The sequence below is a fragment of the Myotis myotis genome, unplaced genomic scaffold (genome assembly GCF_014108235.1).
Source record: "Myotis myotis isolate mMyoMyo1 unplaced genomic scaffold, mMyoMyo1.p scaffold_m19_p_10, whole genome shotgun sequence".
Lineage (NCBI taxonomy): Eukaryota > Metazoa > Chordata > Mammalia > Chiroptera > Vespertilionidae > Myotis > Myotis myotis.
In genome coordinates this window covers 23,693,953-23,720,835 of record NW_023416314.1, presented here as the reverse complement: position 1 = coordinate 23,720,835, position 26,883 = coordinate 23,693,953, and the positions used below count along the sequence as shown (strand labels likewise).

Here is a 26,883-nt window from a genome sequence, read left to right as displayed (position 1 = left end):
CTACCGTTTGTTAAACTCTCACTATGTGCTTGGCACTGTGCTAGACGCTTACCTTGCAAGTGCTCCTGCACTGTGACATCATTCTCGGAACAATATTATGGGATCCGTGCTATTTTTCTCCCCTACCTGCATTTTACAGATAAAGTAACAAGCCAGAGAGGTTCAGTAACTATCCCAGCATCACACAGCTAATAAAGTTTGTGGAACCACCCAGCCTATGCTCTTGTCCCGTCACTCGAAGTGTGTTCCAGGGACCAGCAGCATCAACATCACTGGGAATAGAGGTGCAGCATCTCAGGTCCCACCCCAAAACTACTGAATCAAAATCTGAATTTTAACAAGATCCCTAGGTGATATACTGATTTCTCTCTCTGTCTCTTAACTGCCCCGAAACCTAGGAGAACTTGTTCTCTTTTGTTTGTACATATTACACATCGTGGTTCTCAAACTCTGAGGTGCAGCTGCATCACCGGAGGACCTTATTAAGATAAGACCGTGTTATAGAAGAGTCTCTTGATTGTTAAGGGAAAAGGAACATCTGTTTACTCGCCTCCATCACTTGCTGCCCTGGTCAGAGGAACCTTCTGCTAGGTCACTGAATTATACATGCAAATTTCTGAACTTCCCACCAAGAATAATTTATCAGTGCAAAGTCCGTGGGGTAAGGGAGACTCAAACATACAAGCCAGAATCTCAGAATCTGCACAGGTAGGGATGCCAGAATCTCTGTTTTTAACAAGGCTCCAGGGTACCATGCACATCTAAGTTTGAGGACCCCTGGTACTTGGCAATCTCAGTAAACTCTGTGTGTGCAGGAATGTGACTCGGTAAATTCCAGAAGAGTTAAGTAGTCACAGGACACATAGGAATTGGTGTCAGATGCTCATCGTGCATTTATATAATTGCTTTCACATTAAGATTGAGCTTCATTCTCCAGACAGTCAACAGTCTGAAGTCACCCTGAGCTTCCCTTCAAAGATAAAGGTAACAGTGTCTTCCTAGTCCCTCTAAGCAAGTTGCACAAAACAAGTTCTTAGATGTTACAAATATTTGGGCATAGAAGTGTTGTCAGCAACAAAGCTCCCCCTGCTACTTTGGATAATGGGTTTTTCTTGGGTTTTTTAAAAATATTTTTTATTGATTTCAGAGAGGATGGGAGAGGGTGAGGAGGGTGAGAGAGATAGAAACATCAATGATGAGAGAGAATCATTGATTGGCTGCCTCCTGCACGACCCCTACTAGGGATCAAGCCTGCAACCCAGGCATGTGCCCTTGACCAGAATCGAACCTGGGACCCTTCAGTCCGCAGGCCGACGCTCTATCCACTGAGCCAAACCAGCTAGGGCACTTTGGGTGATGTTTTACTGAATATTTTGTGTCCCTGGCTTGTAAGGGTCTATATAAATGCAGTTGGTCAAACTTTAATTAAATGCCTGGTTTGTGCTGAGCTTTATGTTAAGTTCTGGGGTCCCATTGCCATTTCTGTGACCAATGGACTGAACTGTGTGGTCTCCGTCCCCTCGTAGCTGCCTTAAGGGGACTGAACACACTGGTCCACTGAGCACAGAGGGCAGAGAAGGGAAAAGCCAGGCTCTCGTGAATAGACTGTGGACATAATTTAACTGAACTTTGCAGCTTATGGGGGAAATTTTTTTTTTCTGAGTGGCGTTTAGAGTTAAACTTTTCCTTCATACTTTTGAAAAACCTCATGGTAGTGGCATAAATAATATCATATCGATACTAATAGAGAAACTCAAAACCCTAAAGCAGTCAGGTTATGTGTGGACACAAGAGAACATGCTAGCAGGTGAGGATTTACTGTGTGCTTAGTGTTGTTCACACGTTAAAGTTTCCAGATCCTCAAAGAGGCTCAACCCAATATACAAGATATGAAACGTGAGCCAGTTTTCCTAGGGGAAGTTACAGGCCAGCCTTCAAAGGTTTTTCTTTTACAAGGTCTTAGGTATTGTGTGTCCTTGGTTGGTGAGAGAGAAATGTCCGTATGCCTACACATTGAAATGATGACGTAACAACAGAGGCTATGATCAGCAGCTGTGCTGGCCCCACTTAGGTTTAGAATCCTCTAGTTTTTTCACACTCAGATTCACACAGACTGGAAATTTCAACATTTTCCAATGTCCAGTCTAAAGAGGAAAAAACTCCCATCGCTTTCAACTGTTTGGTTTATGAGCAACACAGAAACTTCAGAATCCATAGTCATTATAATAGTCACAATAAAGCATCTCATGTGTGGGTGCTCTGCTGTGGTTAGCGAATCCAGAAACCTTATTTTCCTCTGAGAAATGGGTATTGGTGAGGCTCAATTATCAGATAAAAATAGAGGGGTTCCTAGAGGTCAGGCAGCTCGGCCATGATCATGCCTGGCTCCTGGGTAACAGAACATATACTTACATCCAGGGCCTCACCCCCAAATCACAGCTGCCTCCCCAAACCATGTAAGTCCTCAGAGTTTCTAAATGAAACCGTAATTCAGCAAGCATAGTGGTTGATGCCGGCTCCAGATCCCAAGTGCTCGTTGCACATTTGTCATTATTTCTCCCTTTGTGCAGCAGGCAGATGTTTCCTTATCAAGGCAGCCAACCCCGATCAGAATGATGTTCACCTAAGCTGGCGAGCAGGGCCGAGGGGTGAGGCCATTACCTGAATGAATCAGGTTGGAAAACGACTAAGAAGTCACAGAAGTAAGATAGGCATTATCTTGATTATTTGCCTACACAGCCCAAATGCACTCTATAATTGCTCAAACCACCTCTATTTTTTGCACTTAATAGGTTTTTCCATGTTCTTCTCTGAGCAGGGAAAGGAGGGAGCATTTTACATTCGTCCGGATGCAGATTTCAAAACCATCTGCCTCCACTGTAACTAGAAGGATTGTAAACAAGAGCACAGCTTTGAGGAAAGGCAATGAAATACATTTCTCATCCTGCCAGATTTGAGAGGAGAGAAGCTATGACTTTGTTTTGAGGGGTTTTTTTATTTGTTAGGTTTTGTTTTTTAACATGTATCTCAATACTTGGGAGGCCGATTGTCTTTTTTTTAAATCTGGGAGCTGGTATAAAGTAGCACCTGCCACTGAATTGACTGTGTAACTTTGGGCAAGCCAACTTATTTACGCCACAGTCCCTTCATTTGTAAAATAACTATCATAATAGTATTTATACCATAAGGTTGTTATTAAGAATTAAATGAGAATAATGCGTAGGAAGTTCTTAGCATTTTTCCTAGCACCTAATAAGCTGTTGTTCTTGCTAATGATTTCCTTATTTGACATTCTCCCCCAACCCAGAGGGGGGAAAAATCTGCTCTTTTTAATAAGATTTTGAGATCATCCACTGAATTTTATTTTTCTTTTACATTTACAAAAATGAAAATAATGTGTGATCAAATAATGCCTGGATATCTCTTGAAATTCTGTTCCTTTTATTTGTGTTTTATAATAACATATGGTAACGCTTGGGAAGAGGAGAAACTTTATAATGCCATTTTTATCTTTATTATTTAATGATTATTTGGCTCCCAGAAAGGGTGTCTGATACTGTTCATCTCAGTGTGGCTCCTCAGCTCCCTGGAGAGCTGTGGGGAGTAACTCCGAGCCCCTCCTTCTTATTCCTAGCAAGTAATGAGCTCTGGCTCACTGACAAGTCCCAATGCCGATACAGTCTGGTAGAAAGATTAGAGAATCTGAAAGCCTGGATTCAAGTTCAATCACTTACTAGCTGTATGTCCTTGAACAAGCCACTAGCCTGTCTAGCACCCCATGGAGTTGGGATGTTAATGGGCCTCTTATTTTTCCTTCTTCGGATTATTATTATCCTCCATAGAATGACTGAAAGTGACTTAAAAGCACTAAAGCATTAGATCACTTGGTATCATTATAGCAGACTTACTGATATTATAAAAATTATTAATAATAGTGCCCAGGCTTGGATAATGAGACCATAAATAACATTTTGTGAGAACAAGTTAATTTTGATCAACAAGCCTCTCTCATACAGCCAAATAATAGATCACTCTTCTTTCATTAAAAAAAAAAAAATCTGACCACTTTTTAAAAAATCTAATTGCTTTTCCCTCTCATTGTGTTAACATAAGAACTCCTCCAAATTTAAAGTTCTAAAAATCGAGATTTCTTCCAAAGAGTCTCTCCTTTGTCCCAGGGGTTTGAGATCATGAGAGCAGATCCAACATGGTTTCCTGTTAGCTAAACAGAGAAATCCAGGTAGAGGGTGTAATGAAGTGTGATCTATGGAAATACAGTTTGAGATCATACTGAACAGTTCAGGCCTCTGATGGCAGACTGCCCCTGTTCAAATCCACTCTGGTCCACGGCTGTGAATAAGTCATCAACTTCTCGTACCCCAGTTTCCTCCTCTATAAAATGGGGATGATAATAGTCCCTTTTTCATAGGCATTTTTGGAGAATTAAATGAGTTAATATATGTAAAGTGCTTAGAATTGTTTAGCACATAGTAAGTGTCATGTAAGTGTTAGCTACCGTCATCATCATCATCTTCAAAATGGACAGCAAGTTCTCTCAGATGCAGAACAGAGCTCCCCAGTCGTGCATGTTTTTTCCAGCACAGGCCCCAGGTCCCCACTCTGTGCTCCCATTGCGCCCTGTGCCGGCTCTCAGGGCAGTTTTGGAGCTATCTTAGTGCTCATGCTCTCTGTAATTTTCCTGTCTTTGTCTTCCCAGGGCCTGCCATAGTCCCTATTCCAGGGGTGTGCTGGTAAGCCAGCTCTCTAAAAATAAAAGCCCTGATTTGTAGCATTTACTGATTTCTGTGGTGTACATACTCCCACCTTGGCTGATGCCAGGCTACCCGTTATTTAGTAACGGGCCTGCCAAATTCCCCAAATGTTAACAGTCAGCTCTCGCGCCCTGCCTGAGCTGGCCCCAACACACCACGGCCTATTGCTTAGGGGTGGGCAACTTAGGCACTCAGGCAGTGAATGGGTTAATCAGCCAGGCTGGCTGCTGCATCAGGTAGCACTGGAGAGCCCACAAAAGATCATGAAACTGACAAAACGCAGAAAGAAATGTGTGGGCGTAAAATAGTGCACTAGAGGTAGGGCCTCGTTTTAAAGTCTGATTTTCCAGGGCTCAGAGACATCAAATCAAAGGAATCAAACCAACGACCCTTGTTAAGGATCCAGTTTCCACGATAGTGATTCAAATGTCCCTGTTTTCCAGACAGCCTTTCCCTTGCTACCTACTACTTCTGCTATATTTTATTTGAGCAATTGCCAGAATGGTGCCCAAAAGGAGCTGGAGAGGGAGGAGTGGTACCTGAGCTGACCCCCTTGCCTCAGGTTGCCCCTTTGTGACCCCCCCTCTTCCTCACCAGCGATGTGCTTTCCAGAATCCTGTACTGCAGCTGTCCCACCCCTCCTGTTAGTCTAAAAAAGGAATCTAGTTCATCCTCACACGTTACTCTACCTCTAAATGGCACGCTATCCTGGCCAAGGAGTGCTGGTAAGCCAGCTCTCTAAAAATAAAAGCCCTGATTTGTAGCAGTTAGTGATTGCTGTGGTGTAAAGGAGTAACCAGGTGACACAAAGAAGCATTTGCCCCAGTCCCAACTGCTTTCAGCAACCCTCAGTTCCATTTAGGTGAAAACTTCCTAAATTGGAAAGGAATAATCCCACGTCAGCATTATTTGAAGCAAGCATATCTCAGCCCACTGCACCTGCCCTCAGACTTTACGCTGGCCATCCGCAGACACAGTTTGCATCAGTAATGGTCTTTCCTTATAAGTTAGTTCCCTGGAATTTCATCGGTGTCGCATTTAGGAGTGTATCTCTCTGAGCCTCCGTCTCTGTGTTTCTTGGTGCCAGCGAAGCTGGGAGTTCCCTCCTTGTTAGAATGTAAAGTGCTCTCTTGCCTCCTGAACATGAGTCTTTCTCTCTCTGAACGATGAACACTCACACGCAATCATAATGTCCTCCTGTTCAGGAGAGTTCTCTGTAGTGTGGATTCAGGAAAATGTTTATGAGAGCATGTGCTGTTTCCATCTAAAGATTATTCACTATCTTATACCTTTAGAGATCAACCTACACAATCCCAACATCAGTCACTGACCACTGGGGGAGCAGAGACTAGCCCAAGAGCCCTTCACATTCGTGAGGATGGTTATTTGCAGGGTTTATGGAGTAAATAAGTATGATGTGCTCAGTGGATGCTGAGACCCACGACCACCCTTCCTCTACCACCACCCAGCCCCCCCCCCATCCCATGTTAAAAACAGGCCTTTGAACCTCCCTCTGTGAAGATGATAAAGGTAATTTGTAGGGAAATTGACCACCTCAAAGGTACTGACACAGTATCATCGTTAGGCCTCACTCAAGTGCTTAGACTTCCCCTCAGATTTCTAGTTTTTACCTCCCCACTCTTCACTGTGAGCTGATAAGCCAGGATTACCAGACAAGGAAGGAACTCCTCTAATTTGGAAGACAGAGAATTTTTATTATGGTTCTCCAGAGAAACAGAACCAATTGGATGGATGCATGGATGGATGGATGGATGGATGGACGGACAGATGGATTTTAAGAAAGCTGCTCATAGGATTGTGGGGGCTGGCAAGTCTGAAATCTATAGGGCAGGCCAGTAGGCTGGAAATTTATGGAAGCGTTGATTTTGCAGTCTTGAATTTGAAATCTTCAAACCTGGAAACCCAGGCAAGATTTCTGTATTGTACTCTGAGGCAGAATCCTTTCTTCTGAAGGCCTTCAGCTGAATGGACAAGACACAGCCACATTTGGAGGGCAATCTGCTTGCCTTTAAGTCACCTGATTGTAAATGTTAGTCACCTCCACAGATACCCTCACAGCAACGTCCGGAATAGTGTTTGACCAACAACTTGGCTCCATAGCCTAGTCCAGTGGTCGGCAAACTCATTAGTCAACAGAGCCAAATATCAACAGTACAACGATTGAAATTTCTTTTGAGAGCCAAATTTTTTAAACTTAAACTATATAGGTAGGTACATTGTTATTAACTTAATTAGGGTACTCCTAAGGCTTAGGAAGAGCCACACTCAAGGGGCCAAAGAGCCGCATGTGGCTCGTGAGCCACAGTTTGCCGCCCTCGGGCCTAGTCAGTCTGACACATAAAATTTACCATCACAGAGACCAAAACACAGAAGCAAAGAAAAGCAACTTGGAGGAAACTATGCTGGGAGAAAACTTCATAAAAATGTTATTAATATCTTTAGAGATATAAGAGAAAATATGGCAAGCACAAAATAGGAGCAGGGTGCAATGTGTTTAAAAAAAAAAAGAAAACCTCAGCAAACAAAGAGCCCTTGGAAAATGACAACATAAATGAAAATCTCACAAAAGTTTCAAAAGTTGAGAAACACTTTTAGAAAATAAAGCAAAAACCCCAAATTCAAGCAAGATCCAAAAGATCTGAGCTGAAAACCACAAAAGTTCTATAAAGACAGAACAGAGAGAACAAAGGAAAAGAAATTGTCAATGTGATAAATAAAATTTCCCAAAGTTAAAGGACAAGAGTTTCCAAATTGCAAGGGCCGACTGAGTACTGATTAAAAGAAACCTACACTGAAGTACATCATTGTGAAATCTCAGAAAACTGGGGACAAGAGAACACACTCCAAGCTGTTATGAAGAGAAACCAGTTCACACATAAACAAGGAAGCAAAACAACTTCGGATTTCTGAAAAGTAACATGGAGGTAATTGCTTAGAACAGCGGTTCTCAACCTGTGGGTCGCGACCCCTTTGGGGATCGAATGACCCTTTCACAGGGGTCGCCTAAGACCATCGGAAAATACATATATAATTACATATTGTTTTGTGATTAATCACTATGCTTTAATTATGTTCCATTTGTAACAATGAAAATACATCCTGCATATCAGATATTTACATTATGATTCATAACAGTAGCAAAATTACAGTTATGAAGTAGCAACAAAAATAATTTTATGGGTGGGGGAGTCACCACAACATGAGGAACTGTATTAAAGGGTCACGGCATTAGGAAGGTTGAGAACCACTGGCTTAGAATTCCATACACAACCTAACAAAGAGGCATAAGGGTGAAGTAAAGATATGGTCAGCTATGCAAGGTTTCACAACATTTACCTTTTATACACAAACCTCTTCTCAGGAGGCTGGTGACATGAGCATGGTACCTGTGATAAACTCCTATCTGGAAGCATCCTGTCCTTTTCAATAGCAGTGTGGTGGGAGTAGCATCTCCCTCCCCATCCTGGTCTCTGCTCTTGGAATCTTGGGTGTTCCTTGGGTGTCTCTTACCATTCTCACGAGCATTCATATATTTGTTTAATGAAGTGAATTTTTGAGGACTAGTAGGATACCCAAACCATTACATGCATTTTTGTGAAAAGCTGTGTTCCAATTTCAAAATAACCAATTTACTAATCATCTTTGGAATTTGGGATCTGCCTTTGATTTGGTTCAAAAGGATTAAGAGGACATGTAATAACTGAGTCTGTGCACTCAGAGTGTTACCAGCAGCATCCATGGCTCATGAGGTCCTCTGTTTCCCCAGGCTATCAGTGTTCCTGTCTCTCACAGTTCACTGGGAGAAACTGTGAATCGGAGATCACAGCCTGCTTCCCAAACCCTTGCCGGAATGGAGGCTCCTGCGACCCCATAGGAAATACTTTCATCTGCAGTTGCAAAGCTGGGCTCACTGGAGTCACGTAAGTGAGATTGCTCAAGTCTTTTATACTGTTTCTTGTTGCTAAGAAGACAAAACAGTAAACAACTAACTGGGATGAAATATTTACCAGTGATAGGACAGGCAAAGGGTTAATATCTATAATAATAAAAGTGTAATATGCTAATTAGACTAGACAGCCGAACAACCTTCCAGACAAAGCCACAGTGGTGAGGGGCTGAGGCAGAGGCAGTTAGGGTTGATCAGGCAGGCGGGCAACCAGTTAGGGGTGATCAGGTAGGCAGCCAAGTGGTTAGGGGTGATCAGGTAGGCAGCCGAGTGGTTAGGGGTATCAGTTAGGCAGGCAAGTGGTTATGGGCTATCAGGCAGACAGGTAGGTGAGCAGTTAGGAGCGAGTGGTTAGGAGCGGTCCCAGATTGCAAGAGGGATCCCAGATTGCAAGAGGGTGCAGGCCAGGCTAAGCACCCTCCCACCCCCGTGCACAAATTTTGTGCACCAGGCCTCTAGTCTTTATACAAAGAGTGCTTACAAGTGACTAATATTAACAGGGATTATCTCTGGGTAATGTGGTTATGCGTAATTTATATATTTTACTTTATACTTCTCTATATTTTCAAATTTTTATATAATTACTATGTGTCCTGTAACCAAGAAAACAATTCTTTTAAAGAAGGTCATCACTGACCCCTAATGCTTCCAGTATAATTCTGAGGCAGACATACTATCCATTTCCCCAGAAATTATTACCAGGACTCTACTCCTTAGCATTTTATGATCATTCTGAGAAACTAAATCCTACCTTTCCTTTGCAAATCTTCTCTCTCCCACTCCCAAGAAATAGGGAAATTAAAGTGTTAGTTGGATGAAAAGGAGATATTTTAAATTTTTACTAAAATGCCACCTTCATCCACCCTTGATGGCTTTAAAAGTCTATACATGTAATCTCAAGCAAGTGATAGACTAATTACAGATCAGTCTTATGTATTCATTAAAGCAAATCTCCTGAGAACTTTACCAGGAAATACTTAACTGACTTTGAGTCTTTGGATGCAATTTAAACTAATAAAGCTACATTTATTTTTTTAAATACTCAGTGATTCTGACTAATTTCCAACTGACCTAACTTCAATCTGTTCAAATTAGGGACATTTGACTACATTTTAAGAAGTGGATTACCAAAAATACAGGTGATGGGGCCTTTTAAATGCATATAGTGGAACAATTGCTGAATTACAGAAAAGGGAAGGAAAAATGGCTCTGTGTTCTCAAATAACTTTAAACTAAGAAATAGTAAGAGTTAAATGTTTGCCTTATAATTATACTCAAAGCAAGTCTTGGCTTGTTTTAAAGAGAATAAAAGTAATTTATTATATTTCACTAGAATGTTTTAGTCATTTTTTCCTAATCATCTGCATTAGCATTACCTTTTTTTTTTTAAATCCTCCCCCGAAGATATGTTTTGTTGGTTTGTTTTTAAGGATTTGAGAGAGAGAGAGAGAGAGAGAGAGAGAGAGAGAGAGAGAGAGAGAGAGGGAAACATCCATCAGTTGCCCCAACTCTGTATGGAACCAACAACCCAGGCATGTGCCCTGACGGGGAATCAAACCTGCAAACTTTTTGGTGTAAGGGATGATGCTCCAACCAACTGAGCTGCCCAGCTGGGGTTGCAATTAGCGTTAGCTTTTAACATAGGCATAAAATCTGAAGACATGTAGACATGTAGCCCTTCATGCACCTACCCACCTATTAACCTATCACACCCCATTACCCCAGTTGCACAAAGGCCAAAAATGACTGTAACCATTACAGGAAATTGTCAGAACTAAAGACTTCCTCCTCTCAGGAAACTCCATATAGGGTGTGTAGAGTTTCACAGGTCTTTATCTGCAATTCTACAAAACCCAAAGCTCAGAGAACTGACAGGATTGTGGATAAATTAGTGGCAAACTACTCTGGTGCTCCAAACAGCCAAAGCTACTATAAAATTATTTCTGGTCTTCATTTCTTTCAGTGTAAATATCTATATGTTTTATTGTGGAAACACTGTTGTGTTTGATTTTGGGTCCTATGCCTGTTTCTTGGGTGGGGTGTGTATGTTACATAATATAAAAGATATGTACTATATGTCATTTCTAAAATTGCAAAAATTTAAATTCTGAAATGCGTCTGGCCCCAAGAATTTGGAAACCACTACCTCGTCCACAGCATCCATTCTTTCTCTTTTTGCTCCTTCTCTCCCAAAACAGCCTTTATTTTGCCCCGACCAGGGTAGGGTCAGACTACCTGGGAGAGATTGGGGAGAGAAATACCTTAATGCATGCTGATGATGCAGGCCACCTCCCGCACACACCATCACACCCTTTACGTGGTCCTTTCTTTTCAAGACATCAGCTTTCAATAGAGTTCCGGGGCCGGAGCCTGCGTGGTCGGTCCGCGGCTGGAGAGGGGGCTTGTGTGTGTTTGGCCCCGCAGGTGTGAAGAGGACATCAACGAGTGCGAGCGGGAGGAGTGCGAGAACGGCGGCTCCTGCGTCAACGTGTTCGGCACCTTCCTGTGCAACTGCACCCCGGGCTTCGCGGGCCCGCACTGCGGGCTGCGCCCCGTGGTGGTGCCCAACATCCAGGCCGGCCACGCCTACGTGGGCAAGGAGGAGCTCATCGGCATCGCCGTGGTCCTCTTCGTCATCTTCATCCTGGTGGTCCTGTTCATCGTCTTCCGCAAGAAGGTCTTCCGCAAGCACTACTCCCGCAACAACATCACGCTGGTGCAGGACCCCGCCACGGCCGCGCTGCTCCACAAGAGCAACGGGGTTCCCTTCCGGAACCTGCGGGGCGGAGGGGACGGCCGCAACCTCTACCAGGAGGTGGGGCCCCCGCAGGTGCCTGTGCGCCCCATGGCCTACACCCCCTGCTTCCAGAGCGACTCCAGGAGCAACCTGGACAAGATCGTGGACGGGCTGGGGGGCGAGCACCAGGAGATGACCACCTTCCACCCCGAGTCACCGCGCATCCTGACGGCCAGGCGGGGTGTGGTCGTGTGCAGCGTGGCCCCCAACCTGCCCGCCGTGTCGCCCTGCCGCTCGGATTGCGATTCCATCCGGAAGAATGGCTGGGATGCGGGGACTGAGAGTGAGTAGGAAGTTATGCATCATTATCTATTATCTATTATCTATTATCTATTATCTATTATCTATTATCTATTTTATCTATTATCTATTCCACTGGCAGTCACGAGAAGCCACAGATGTGTGGGCACTTGAGAAGGGGGTTTGGGGAGGGAGAGAGAACCCGCAGAGACACGCACTCATTATGACATGTTCTGATACTGTGTTCACAGAGCAACCCTCAAAAACTGGTCTAGTTCTTATCCCCATTTACAGATGGGGAAAATGAGGCTCAGAGAGCATCGTAAGATGCCCGTGGTCACAAGGCCAGTGAGAGTCTAAAAGCTAATGAGAGGGACTGCGTGCAGGGCTGCCAAACCCTAAAGCCCAGGCTCTTCTCACAGAAGCGCACCACTGGCGGGAAAGCAAGCAGTGTAGCTACAGGAGTGATACCCACAGAGTGCGCTCGGGAGGGTCAGAGGAAGAGAGCGTTTCCGGTCTTACAGAGTGAGGACTTGAGAAGAGCAGAGGCCTTTGAGTTGGATCCTGGTGGATTATAGATCTGGAGAAAGGAGGACATTCCACATGATCAGAAGGAAAGCAGGTTGTTCCATTTGACTGGAATGCAGGGTCCATGAAACAAGAGAGTGAACCAAAGGCAGGAAGAGAAGTCTGGGCCAGACGGTGGTGTTTCCGACCCCTTCGGCCTCATGCAGCAGCAGTATTCTAGGCAAAGGGAAGAGCCACAGGTTCAAAGGCCTCGGGGAGGGAAAGCCCTGGGCATGTTGAAGAACATGGAGGAGATCAATGTAGTTGGAACGTGGTGACCACCGGAGGGCGTGGGTGCATTTTAACAGCAAGCCTAGTGCAGGTTTTGAGGCAGCTGAGTGCCATAATCTAATTTATATTTTTAAAAGATGGCTCTATTCCTTGGAGAAGAGACTAAATAGGACCAATGAAAGAAGAAAGTAGAGATGGTGTTTGTGAACATCTGGGTGAGGGCGGGTGATGATTTCCCCTGCCCTAACATCAGTCAGGATGAAACAAAGACAAGCTCTATGGTAACCTGTAACTTTTCATCAGGCCAAATAGCTTTCTACTTGAGTAGCAGGGACACCCTGGGTGTACTATGATGTGCGTTGGGGTAGAAGGTAGGGAGAAAAGACTGTTTCAAATGAAGCTAGAGAGCATATGCAACTGAGGAGGCACTGGGCGTCCTCCTGGAGGAAGGGGGCATGCCTACTGGTGTTGTTGAGCATGCCTAAGACTTTGGTAGGAACCTATTGGAGAGGGCCTTCCAGAAGCAGTGAGCATCTGGACCAGGGGAAAGGACACACGAGGGGTGTCTGGATCTGTTGTTCAGGAGATAGGTGAGGCTGGAGGTGGACACCTGCATGCAGCAGGGTTGAACCTCTAGGAGGGTGAGCTCTCTCGGGGAGCAGGAGCAGAGAGGATGGTTGAGCTGGGCCTGCAAAAGAACCATGGAGATGTCAACATGTAGGAGATGGATAGAGGGGAAAGGCCAGAAAGGGAGACAAACGTGTCTCAACAAAGAGAGCACAGAAAAAAGGAAGGGGCAGCCATGCAGAAGCCAACGATATCAATAAGGTCTGCAGGGCTGAGTACTGTAAAACTATCAAGGAGGACACAGGCTAAAACCTGAATTGCACTCAGCATTTAGAAGATCTTAATGATCTCAAGAGCATTTTGGTGAGTTACCAAGACAGAATCCAGAAGGCAAAGGTTCAAGACAAAGAGATTTGGTGAGAAAACAGAGGTATCAAATAAACATAAAAAGCCATCACTGCAGCCCTGGCCAGGTGGCTCAGTTGGTTAGAGCATGGTCCCATACACCAAAAGATTATGGGTTCGATTCCTGGTCAGGTCACATACGTAGGTTATAGGTTTGATCCCCAGTTGGGACAAAGAGCTGACTGATGTTTCTTTCTCCTCTTTCTCTCTCTCTCTTCTCTCTCTCTCTCTCTCTCTCTCTCTCTCTCTCTCTCTCTCTCTCTCTCTTTCTCTCCCCCCCCCCCCGTAAAGCAATTTTAAAAAACACGCAACCTTGGATGAGGATTAAAAATTAAAAAATCCATCACTGCAGTGTGGCGATCATCTTAAATCCAAATAACTTGCCTAACGGAAAGTAGCTAGCAAGAGGGGGAGGTAACAGTTCAAACCTGGTACCCCAGAGTTCAGAGCCTGTGGTCTCACCAACACTGCCCTTGGAAGCTATAGCAGGAAGGAGGGAGAGGGATGTAAGAGAGAGAGCATCCCTTGCTAGAGGAGGAGGGCCTCTGTTCTATTCTAGTGCTGCCCCAACTGTTCTAAATCTACTGACTCTGGTTTCCTGGAGACACATTTATACTTTAAGTTGATGTCTTTGGTGGACTTTTTACCATAAATATATTCTCTCTAAAATCATCTGTAAAGTTAAACTTGCCAAGCCACTTGATCAAGCATGTCAAACTTAAAGGCTAACACGGGCCAAATAAATGAAGCATGCGGGCCGCAAGTTTGACATGCTTGCACTAGATAAAGGAAAGGCTCATTTTTATTTAACAATGAAAAAGCGGGGTTTGAATAAATGGAGACATGCAGAGAGCAATTTTATGCACAGCACTATATTCACCACGGTAGATCATTTGTCATTCTTTCCCTTGTGTTCAGGGCTAAGCCTGGTGCCCACTTCATGCTTTTCAAAGGCATATCTTCGTATTGTCTGTGGTGTGACTGTTGGAAGGTGAATTTCTCCCTGGCGGGCGTCTCTCTCCACTCAGATGAGTTGTTTAGCTAGCTCATCATTTTGCTGTGTCTTCAGCATCTGACAGCAGGGACAGAGCCATGGCGCTGCCCACTACTGCCATCACCCTTTGTGGGAGAATCAGGCATTTCCCCAGCCACGAGCAGGAGCAACTTTTCCCTGAGTCACAAGTCTCCATCTCTTCATACCATCATGCCATCATCATGTTACAGGGTGATTTGAAGCTTTTCCTGGTGGTCATTTCCCTCCACCCACTTCGTAATGTGACAGCTTTATTTCCAGAATCCACCTCAGGCCAAAACTCACATTCCCCGCCCCCCCCCCCCCCCCCGCCCGAAGTATTATTGGGTTTTTATTGAATACATTTCTTTCTTTGTTAAGCAAGGCGGTTAGCTGGTGAGACAATCTCTAGGTCGCCAATTCATTTTTCACTGACAGTTTCAAAATATGGGTTGTTTTTATTGTTTTCCTTAGTCCATCAAATAAGAAGGTAACCCTGGGGAGGGAGGGAGGAAAGGAGGGAGGAAGGGAGGTTGTTAGTTCAGTGTGTCTTTGTATGGCAAAGGAGGAAGTGTGTGGATGAGGGCACCTCTACAACGCCAGCTGCCCTCCTACCTGAGTGCAGAACATGGTCATTCCCAAAGCTGATGCGACACTGCCCTCTAGAAGGCAGTGCTGAGAACTCCACTCGCTCCCAGAAATGGAAGTCAGGATAATGCAAAGGCATTCTTGCCTATAAAATATGTATACCCCTATTTTAAAAGCAATCTCATTTAACCCCGTGTTGACACCACATGGGTTCATGTAAATGATTTAAATTAACTCTGAATGGCAGAGAGCAGCCCCGACACTTCATCCCGGTTCACTCTTCAGTTAGGCTTCCCTTTGAGGAGGGAGCAGCTACTTTGGGCTGTCAGCTCTTTGGAAGCTCATTTACCAAGGGTTAAGGGTTTGAATCCATAATGTAAATCACTTGATTGACAGACAGACCTTTGCCCCCAGTGGCACAATCAATTCTCTGCTGTGGAGCTAAATTATTTTCTCTGAGCAAATGAAAGAACTCCGAGGAGTGAACTCCAGGGGTGGCCAGGCTGGAAGTACGCACGAGGTAACCAGTGTCATTTCTGCTTGTTCTCTCGCTGTCCACCAAGACAAAGGAGTTGATGACCCGGGAGAAGTGACCTGCTTTGCAGGCAGCAACAAAGGCAGCAACTCTGAAGTGCAGTCCCTGAGCTCATTCCAGTCGGATTCTGGTGACGATAATGGTAAGAAGTCATGGATCTGTCTCCCCGGGGTGACTTCTGCTTCCTGTGCTGGCATCAGTGGATGAGAGGAAGGGGATATGACCAGTTTGGGTTCTTGACCTGATCCTGGGCATTTGCACGTGTTCACCAGTTTTCTGGTTGGCTCCATTGTTGGGCCTCATTGCTGAAGGAGCATCTATTGAGCTGCAACTGTGAGCAGGCCTGGGGATCTGCATCAGGGGTTGGCAAGGTTCCCCTGGGCCTCCAGTAATGCGTTCTCTTTGATTTGGTTCATGATGGAACTGCCTCATCCCAAATGATAACCACTAGCAAACAGTGTAACTTATGTGTGTGTGTTTTTTTAAATTTTACTAATCATTATCTCTTCACTATACATCCAACCTCCATTTTATTAGAAATTAGTTAAGAGGCAAGACCTTCCCATAGAAACTCCTTCCCATAGAAGTGACGTCTTCATTCGGTTGAACCCCCTTATGATCATTTGGGGTCAAGGGCCTTTGCAGAATCTGTTGAATACTATGCACCAGCTCCTTAGAAAAATGCACATACACCCAGAAGTTGCATGCAATTCCATGTGGTTCATGGGCCTCCTTGGCACTCCAAAGCATTTACCTCTGCCTCTTGTGAACTTACGTTAACGAAGAGGTTGCTGGACTGGGTTTCCAGAGCTAAGGAACCAGCTTTGGAAGATGGGCTGTGCTCCTTGCAGCAGAAATGGTCTTAATACAGCCAGAGTGGCGAACTGAGAATAATTTCAAATAGTCATCCACAGAGATAGTTAGCCTTACCTGTGTCATTTTCTCATTTATAAGCAACGAGAGGCCTGGTGCACGAAATTCGTGAACTCGGGGAGGGGTCCCTTAGCCTGGCCTACGCCCTCTCACAGTCCAGGAGCCTTTGAGGGATGTCCAACTGATGGCTTAGGCCCGTTCCCTGCAGGAAGCGGGCCTAAGCCGGCAGTTGGACATCCTTAGCGCTGCTGAGGTGGTGGGAGAGGCTCCCGACACCACCGCTGCGCTTGCCAGCCTTGAGCCAGGCTTCTGGCTGACTGGCACTCCCCCTGTGGGAGCACATTGACCACCAGGAGGCAGCTCCTGCATTGAGCATCTGCCCCCTGGTGGTCAGTACATGTCATAGTGACCAGTCATTCCACTGTTCGGTTGATTTGCATTTTAGCCTTTTATTATATAGGATTAGCAAAAGTTGAATACTTATTACTTTATGTAATCATTCAACCCATAAACCCTTGTTGAGTTTCTTCTGTGTGCTGAACGCTATGCTGGACATTTTGTCCCCAGAAGTGCAAAATGAAAACAACATTGCCTTTGCCCTCCAGGGAAACACGGGAGCAGGTGAGCTCGAAGGCCACAGCAGTCATGGAAATAAGATAGTCCACTGTCACCACCACTACCCAAAATCACTTCCACCCCAATACCTGGCACCCCTGAGAGCCTCAGTTTATCTGGCTGCTGGGATGACACACTATATAACAGTGCATTTTCTTCTGACCATTTTTAGGCGGTCAGGTGCCTGCCTCTAGGTTTGCCTGGGTGCTCATTCCTTTTCTCATCCCCAGCCAGAGAGAAACAGCTGTCACCGGTTTGTGTTCTGTAGAGAAGCAACCGAGAACCGATCGTTTCCAAACTGCAGGCAGCAGCTCCCGCAGTGATGCCAAGTTGACTGTTCTCATGGGCTCTGCTCTCTGTGCTCTAAAGTCACACGCTCAGACTTACATGTTTAATATCCTGGATCGGTCCTGACTAAAGCAGGCAGTACTAGGAATTCTCATTAGTTTTAACAAGTTGCTGGTATCCAGTGTTAATGCAACTCTTAGAGAGTACAGAAATCTCCTTCCCTGATTCTAACTGTTTCAGAGGTCAAATGCTGATGTCTGTCTACACTTTACTGGAGAGAACTGGGCCTTGGATCATTCTGGGCTACGGTGGCATCGTGTGAGAGTGAAGCCACCAGTCCTGCAAAGGTTACCCTCCATCATGGCACTTGGTCGTGGCGGCATGGCTGATCAACAAAGAATTCTCTTTGGGAATAGTGAGGTCTCCTCTAGAGCTTCTGGGAGTTGCTAATGAGAAATTAGCCTGAGCTTGATGAGCCATTGCCTTCCTAGATGGATTTCACTGGGCCGTGAAGTGTGAATGTATGACCCAGCGATCCCTGCCCATCCTGCCTTTCAAGGAGGAATGGCCCCGGATGTGTGCCATTTCCCTTCTCTTCCCAGAATCCTGGGACCCTGGAAAACAGTGTCCACTGGATCACTGCCTACTGGATGGACGGTGGGAAGGCTCTGGGTGTTTGCACGCTGCACCTTTGTTGTTGCTATTGCTGTTGTTAAGGAAAAATAACATATGTGTAAAATACATAACTAACCTGAAGCTGTCCTTCCCCTCCCTCCTGTCTTCTTCTCCTGGCCACAAGCATCCATAGTGACTGTCATTCAGCTTGTCAACAATGTAGTTGACACTATAGAGAATGAAGGTATTTACTTTTTTCTTCCATAGCATTTCTTTGTGTAGAGTTATCCTTTTGGGAATATTGCATCCTTGTTACGCTGAACTAGGGGTGATTTTAGTCAGCTAGCAGTAGAGGAGGCAACACACAGGTGCTTTCAAGGGAGACACTGGATATTTCTCTAGGAAATTGGGGTAAATTTTAAAATTTTGAAAAAAAATCGAGTTTATCATTTTTTCAAATACATGGGATGCTCTTTTTATAAAATTCTTCCAAGAGAAGAGTACCCAAATACTTGGAATCGAGATTAATGCTAAATTCATTCTTACATGCAACGTGTATTCATTGAGCACCTACTATGAGTGGGAACACTTAAGAAATCATTCAATATATTGGGAATCAATTTCAATCAGGTAACTTGTATTAGTGTCATGATACAATTAGGGCCTGGTGTGGATGGGATTTGTCTTTTATTTCCTAGATAACAGTGGGGAGAAATAGAGGCATGTTTTTAAGTCATCTAAAATGTCCTCCTTTGCCCCCTGCACATGGCTTGGATGATCAGTTTTACCTCTCACTTTGTGTTTAAACAGTGTCTGTCATGGATCAAGGACAGAACTACAACCGAGGTGATTCTGCTGTGACCCAGCATAACGTTTTCCTTCTGTGTTCTGAATTGCTGAGTTCATTCTTACCCTGTCCCTCTCCCTCCATTTTTCTTTGATCTGAGTTTTGCATGTTCCAGGTGTCTTGTGAGCTTGGTATTGGAGGTGAAAGCCCTGCCCACATCTCCCCTCCCCCAGCTACTCCTATGCGTGCGGTTCATCCATTGGCGTGCACACCTCCCTGACTTTTGTGGTCCACAGGACAGCTGACGCATATCTCTCTGGGAGCATGTTGCCAGCCTGGCTCTGCACTTGGCGTAGGGATAGGAAGAGAGAATGGGGTAGGGGTTCTGTGATCCCCAGCATGCCCTCGCTGGCCATCTCCTGGCATGGCTGGTGTAAGGTCCTGCAGCCCCATCTCTCAGAGCTGCCATTGCCTTGCTCCCCCAGGGCCAGAGCATGGGCTGGCCCCTGATTGAGCCTGAAAGGAGCATGCACGTGACTTGGCTCCTTAGGGTCCCTCGGATGTGAGTTGCATGCCAGGTCCCTTATCTGCTCCTTTCCAAACCCTGCCCCAACTCTAGCCTGGAGGAAATTAACTATCAAGGCTTCTCTGCTCACAGCCTACCACTGGGACACCTCTGACTGGATGCCGGCCGCCCGCCTGTCGGACATAGAGGAGGTGCCCAACTATGAGAACCAGGAGGGAGGCTCTGCACACCAGGGCAGCACACGGGAGCTGGAGAGCGACTACTACCTGGGCGGCTACGACATTGACAGCGAGTACCCGCCCCCTCACGAAGAGGAGTTCTTGAGTCAGGACCAGCTGCCCCCTCCCCTGCCGGAGGACTTCCCGGACCAGTATGAGGCCCTGCCACCTTCCCAGCCTGTCTCACTGGCCGGCACCCTGAGCCCAGACTGCAGGAGGAGGCCCCAGTTCCATCCCAGCCAGTACCTCCCACCTCACCCGTTCCCCAACGAAGCAGAGCTGGTGGGCCCGCCTGCCGGCTGTGAATTTAGTACTTTTGGCGTCAACATGAACCAGGGCACCGAGACCGTGGGCCCGGCAGACAGTGTGTCTCTGTCCTTGCACAATTCCAGAGGCACCTCATCCTCTGATGTGTCGGCCAGCTGCGGCTTTGAGGATGCCGACGTAGCCATGAGTGACTACGAGAGCGTCGGGGAGCTCAGCCTCACCAGCCTTCACATCCCCTTTATGGAGACTCAACACCAGACCCAAGTGTAGGGGACGCGCCTCGGTGCTTTGCGCTGTTGGGTTCAGAAGGAGACTGGCTGGGCTTGTGTCTCCATGCAGAGCAGTGTGTTGAGTGGAGGAGGAAATGCAGGTATTTCCCACGGGGACCTTCTTCACAAGTCAAGCTGTTTCAAGCCAGTTGAGTGCAAAGGAAAAGGCTCAGAAATTGTTTCTGAGAGGAGACTGATCGCCCTTGCAGTATGTACCTGTGTTCATGACCAAGAAAGCTCGCCGAGGTTTTAAAGGAGGAATCCATTGCACCCCCTAAGTTACACCGTCAGTCTTATATGGCTTTGTGCAGTATTGTGCCCTGGAAAGTATTCCAGCATCAGCCCTTGCAGTATTAATAACTGGCAACAATGAGCAAAGAGGCATGTAATTTTTCAGCCAATGGTGGGGGAGAGGGAATGAAAATACTAGTGACATTGTTGGAAAAGTTAGTCACTTAGGCAAAAGGAAAGAAAAACAGATATTATTAAACAAAAAGAAAATGGGCTGGAGCCTTTAAAAATCAACTTTATTTTTTTTTTATAAGCTGCCCAATTTTCAGCTATAAAATTAGGTTTAGGTAACATGTTTAATATGCTTAGTTATTTTTGTTTGTTTGTGTTAAGCATCCTATATTATATAGTTGGGTTTTATGATCTTCGAGAAAGGTACAATGAAGAGGAACAAGAGGATATTTGGGTACCACTGTGTGGGCTGGGGACGTTCACATTGTTCAGGCATTAGAAAGAATGTGATTACCTGTTTTCCACGAAACATTCCTGGCTGTAACAACAATTTTAACACTCCTGCAGAAATTGGCCTTTCTTCTGAGAATCAGGAAATAAAAGAGGGTAAAAAGGTAATATTTTGGTACCTTAATCTCTACAATGAGAGATATTTAGAAGTTTAAGCAGAATTCACAAATTTAGAAAAAAATCAAATATAACACTTTCAAAGTGTTCAACCAGATAATCACAGTTCTTGATAATGCAAATACAATTTGAGTGTTGTTCTAAACTGGTTCGCATCATCACTATAAATGCAATTGTGTTTTTAGAAAAGTACATTCGTGTTTGTGTATAAATTATAATAGTGTGTGTGTGTGTGTGTGTGTGTGTGTGTGTGTGGGCCTACGTACAAGCACGTGCTTGCACTCAGTAAGGCTGCTCTTGAGGACCGCGAACGTGGACATCTTAGGCTATGGACTACGTGGAAAATTCTGCCTGCGAGGCGGACCTTCCAGTTTCTCTAGATCTATGATGTCAGAGAAACACCAAACGCCATATTTTACTCCGGTTCAGTTAACTTTATTTTGGTACTGCCATTTATATTAACTTAAAGCAAAACTGTGCTTTTTTTAAAACAAAAACAAAAACACAACAGTATTTTGTTATCATTTTCTGGAACTAAACTCTTGTTTGAAAAATGTGATGTTTCATTACACCCTGGGGTTCTCCTCTATCTGACATGTGGACTTTGGCCGTGAGTTTCCAAAACTGACAGGGGAATCATCCCACGGGAAGTACAATAACTCAGCACTCGAAGCTGAACATTGACTCGTTGAGTGACTTTCCTCTTTCGCTTCAATCAGATGATGGCTGCGTGTGTGGTGGCCATGGTAAGTAAATGCATATTTGCACTATCTGCTTCATGAGCAAATCTGTGTCCACAGTTTCCGATGACACATGACATTGGTGTGTAATTGCACTGTCCTGAGTCTGTGTATCGCCCACTCAGACATATTTTTAGTTGTTTCAGTGATGTCGAATCCACTTCTTTGTAGGAGTCAGTGTTCCTGAAGTTTGTTGTAAAAAAAAAAAAAAATTCCTTTCATTGTCAAGCTTCCTGAGTCCACGGATACATTTCACAAATGTTTCGGCTTTTCTCCTCTGCCTGTTTCTTGCTTAGATCTACTCACGGAAGCATTATCTGCACCGTGGGCTTGAAATGCATGAATTTCACCCTGGCTGCTTTGGAGGATAAAAATCTTTGGTATTTTTCTTACGTAAGAAGCACATTTTTCCAGAATCATGGAGAAAATGACAAGCTAATGGTCTAGAATGGAATCACTGCTACACTTTTAATGATGCAATGTCATAAAAACCATCAAAGTAAAACCAACAATTCATTCCTCGACCCCAGGAAATATTAGAAGGAGATTAATGCCAGTGAGTCACTATTGCTTACACAGCATCCCCTCCGGGGAGAATGCCTGACTGACACCATAATGAAGGAATAAATAGAACCTAATGCAGTTGTGAAGTCACCCAAGAAATCCGTGCCCTCCCTTGGCTCTGACCTATATAAAATACCTCTTTCATCAGAAGAGCTTCCCCTGGTTTTCTGCAGAATAGCTCTGCAACTAAATGTATACCAGACAAGCATGGTATGTTTTTATTCATTACCCTGTGAACACGTAGCTTTTCATTTTTTTGGAAAATTGGACTTCCCTGTAGATTATGAAATGGTTTTCAGTCAGATGGAACTAGGTGGGATGTCTGCTGATTTGAAGATCTGGAAGGGTCCTTAAGATTTGTCGAACCCTTGTATTTGTATGAAAGACGGAAAGTGCCCAAAGAGGGGAAGGCACTTGCCCAACCTCACACAGGAGGTTAAGTAGCTGAACATCCATTTGGCCAATATTCTTTCCATGTAACAGTCACCGTTACACTGCCTGGGGCATGGCATCTGCTGGACTTCTGACTTCCCACCATTCTTGCTGTGGAATATGCTAGAAATCGGGGAGATTATTTCTTTGGAAGCCTCATGACCTCATGTTTGCTAGCAGCTCCGCTAGGGAGCATACAGTTACAGAATTCACACATTTCTTTGAACATTTATCAAAATGCTGCTTTCACCAAATGAATGTTTTCTAAAATGAGGATGGAATGATAATTACAGAATGGAACCCAGGCTAGTCATCAATTATGGTGACGTGACACTCGGTTTATAAGATGATCGACTGGGTGCATTGTGGTTTTTCCTTTTTTTTCCCCAGACCAGTCCTGGTGTCTGTTCCTATTCCCGCCACTGTGCTGAACCACGTGGATATGATGGAAGCCAACTAGTGTTTTCCCATTTTGCTCACATGTATGTGCCGCCTCCTGGAAGCCAATGCCATAGCCTGTTGTAGGCACTTTACTTGTATGGTGCACATTCTGGTGAGACTGGATGTTTGTCACATGGGAAGCAGAGCTCTGGGGCTTTAAAGGGTGAATAAAGTAGGTGTTTATTCAATGTCTTGTGCGCGCCTTGTTGCTGCTGAGTTCCTTTCCATGCCAGCTTTCCATGTACTCACATCCTGCCCATTCACAAAGCGCCACTGGAGAAGACTTAGCAATATGAGTAGGTCAAGTCCATGCAATTGTTTACCCTATCAGAGAACCAGTGTGAAGGCCTGGAAAGGGAATTTATGCTGCATTCCTGGAACTTCCCTGCGATTCCTCTTAGGAATCACTATTACAGCCTCGAAAGAAGCAAGTAAGATATACAGGGGTGAGTAAAAGTAGGTTGACAGTTGTTTGTATGGAAAAATATATAATTCAATAATAAATAATAGTACAAGGATAAACTCTGTTTCACATACAACTATAAACCTACGTTTGCCCATTATGTGTGTGTGTGTGTGTGTGTGTATATATATATATATATATATATATATATATATATATACACACACATACTGTCAACCATCTCCTACGTACTCCCCCCCACCCCACCCACTGTCCCCATTAATGCTGTATCTACATAATCAAAGTCAGGAAATTGAGGAAAGATATAGCAAAATAAATCATTTAGGGTCCAGAAAATGCTTTCATATGAGAAAATTCAGGAAGATTTAGTGTTCATTTTGCAAGGGTTGCCCAAATAATTATCTCTTCTCTTTCCTCTGCTTCCCTTCCAAGACACAGGTATTGATAAAGTGATTAGGCTTTTATGTCTTATGTTTTTTAGCTTCAAACCATGGGGCATGGGGATTGGGAAAGGCATTTCTTCAGCATCATCGTTTTGTATGGTCTGTGAGCAGGTGGTTCTGTGTTTTCCCTGGGTTTTGTCCTGCAACATTCAACTGCACATTATTCTGGTGAAAATCCACAGTGTCTTTAAGCTTCTGGTTGTATAATTCTAGGGTTTAGAGTCACCATTGGTGGCTTTGGCATCAGTTACTACTTAGCCAATTGGCTAAGAGAGAGGAAAAGAATTAAGATTTTATTTCCTTATGTAATAATGAAAGCAATAATTACAAGTATGTAATATTACACAAAGGCCATAATAAGTCTCTTCCAATGTTTAGGATGCACTAGAGAGTCATATAGTCACCTGGAGCGTGTTTGGACCCATTAGTATGTACTGTAGTACCCTTCCAGCAAACCAATACCTGAATTGCTACTATTGAACAATTTTATGAGCCCATACTACTGCATTTCGTTAAGTGAGAAATGTGTGGGGAGTGGAAGCAGTTCTTTCTAAGCACTGTATTGGAGAGATTGTCTTGTAAATTTACCTGTTGCAAACAGGCTGGTTTGTAAAAGATGTATGTTTTGGTGTTTAAAATGTTTATAAAATTGTATATAATGGTTTCAATTTTCCAAGCTTTTGTAGATACTGTATTTGATGCCTATCAGGATGCTTTAATTTGGGGGGTCAAATACCAATTCTAAGTCATCAATGCTGTTGGTCTGCAACCTTCTGAGGTAACGACACACAATCACATAAAGGATTTGGGGTTTGAAAATGGTGTTTTTTAATCATTTCAAAATGTACTGTAAACATTCTTTGGTTCTACTGTTTTCATTCCGCTTTCTCTGTTTTCAAGCAGATGTTCTTATTGGCATTTTTTAAATAAGTGTGTTTTGCCCAGTTACTCAGTCTCTAATATCAATGCCATTTCAGATTCAGACTAAAACATATCATTTCTCCACACACATGTGCACTCACCTAAACTTGCACACACATCACACGCCAAACCTTATGCAAAGGGGAAAGCTAACACTTGCAGTAAATCTTGCCCCTGATGGAAACGGAGTGTTTCTGCATATATTGCTGTTGGCAGGATTAGTCTGGTGTTCTTTTTCTAAAAAATAAAAAATAAATAAAATGAAAGAACAAAAACAACAAAAAAGACAGCCAAAAAAAAAAAAAACCCAACAGTGTACAGGTTTATAACTTACAAAATTTGATGGTTAAAACAAGTTTTCAAGTAAAAAGAAAAAAAATGAAACTAGCCGTTGTGTTGACTCTTCTTCAGTGTCTCCTTCTATTTGTCTTCAGTTATTGAGCACGTGGCCTGTGGGCAGTCTCCATAGGGCGGGTGGGTTTTTTCAGAGACTTCTCACCCCCGGAAAGACTTCTGCTGGTTCTGGTGCACTTGTGCTGGAAGCGCATGCAGCTCCTTCCGGGCACATACCCTGTGGGGTTTCCCCAGATGAAAATGAAAACAGTGCTGGAGACTAGGACAAAGGAGGATCATGGTGTCCTGTCTCTGCAGAAATCTCTGCTAGACGCAACCCCACACCTTCAAGGCAGCCTCCCTTACTGGAAATCCTTGTTGTGCTGGCAGAGTTCAGTGTGCGGCACCCCTCTGACCACCTGGCCATCCCCACTGTGGTATGCAGGTAAATGCCTAACACCAGATGAAAAAGGGGGAGCACCAATTGGTTGCATTTGCCAATTTCTATGATATAAGTACTCCTATGATGGCTGGTTTCAAGTTACCAAGGTAATGTGAACCTGCTCGCAATAGTTCTAACAGTGGCCCTTACAAGCCAGTATGAGCCACTTTCAGCGTACCACTGCCTGCCCACCAAGGCAATAAACTACTTGAGTTGTGTCTTCACTATCTTTGTTTTCCAGGTTCCCAGTATAGTACTGACCCTCATTAAATGTTTTTGATTGACAAATAAATCAATGATGTCTCCAGCTAAATCCCCTTGACCTCATAAATCCTTCCTCATTTTGGTGAACTTAGAAACTGCAGTGAGAAGGATTTCAAGAGAGGTGAGAGCTAGAAGTCTTCTGCCTTTCCACCCAACACTACAGTGATGTAGTCAGGAATTAAGCACCAGGAAAATATTTGTCCAGGTCTTTTACATGGCCACCCACGGCAGAAAGAGAGTTAGTTTACAGGTCCATTCATACCTCAGCAATGGTAGAGCAACCCAGAGATGTCAGTTAAGAAATTGCATTGGGTCCTAGCTGGTTTGGTTTAGTGGACAGAGCGTCAGCCTGCGGACTGAAGGGTCCCAGGTTTGATTCCAGTCAAGGGCACATGCCCAGGTTATAGGCTCGATCCCCAGTGTGGGGTCTGCAGGAGGTAGCCGATCAATGATTCTCTCTCATCATTGATGTTTCTATCTCCCTCTCCCTTCCTCTCTGAATTCAATAAAAATATATTTTTTAAAAAAAATTTTTAAAAATTGTATTGGTACATTGGGGAAAGGGGAAAAGAAAAGTATTTTCATGTCAGTCTTCATTCTTTGCTGGTTCCTGAGAAAAATGGCTGGTTCCAAGCTTGGAAATAGGTCTCTGTGGAAAGGTCCCTTTTGTGTGTGTACCTGGGTCAAGGTCCCCAAGAGCACTCCCAGGTTCGATTCCCTAGGAGGACTCAGGACCCAGCATATAGTTGTGCTCATGACTATTGCTAATCTGGGGAGCTTAATTACACTCTCAGCACCCAGAGTGTCATTAGAGTCAGGTCTTGTCAGCAGCCTCTGCCCGGGGTGTGCCAACATTCCAGACTCCCAGGA

The 26,883-nt window shown here is 44.4% G+C and overlaps 1 protein-coding gene across 2 annotated transcripts in view; it reads left to right on the top strand.

Moving 5' to 3' along the window:
• The window catches only part of FAT3 (FAT atypical cadherin 3), a 520,751-nt gene extending 497,013 nt beyond the window's left edge, over window positions 1–23,738 (top strand). The window contains exons 22-27 of one of the 2 annotated variants that reach the window (XM_036324713.1): window positions 8,560–8,713; window positions 11,164–11,819; window positions 15,710–15,823; window positions 18,257–18,316; window positions 18,883–18,918; window positions 19,518–23,738. In XM_036324713.1, coding sequence (XP_036180606.1) covers window positions 8,560–8,713; window positions 11,164–11,819; window positions 15,710–15,823; window positions 18,257–18,316; window positions 18,883–18,918; window positions 19,518–20,140 — 1,643 coding nt within the window. In that variant the 3' untranslated portion in view covers window positions 20,141–23,738. The remainder of the gene's footprint in view (window positions 1–8,559; window positions 8,714–11,163; window positions 11,820–15,709; window positions 15,824–18,256; window positions 18,317–18,882; window positions 18,919–19,517) is intronic. The other variant, XM_036324714.1, reaches the window with a different exon arrangement.
• The last annotated feature ends 3,145 nt before the right edge of the window (window positions 23,739–26,883 follow it).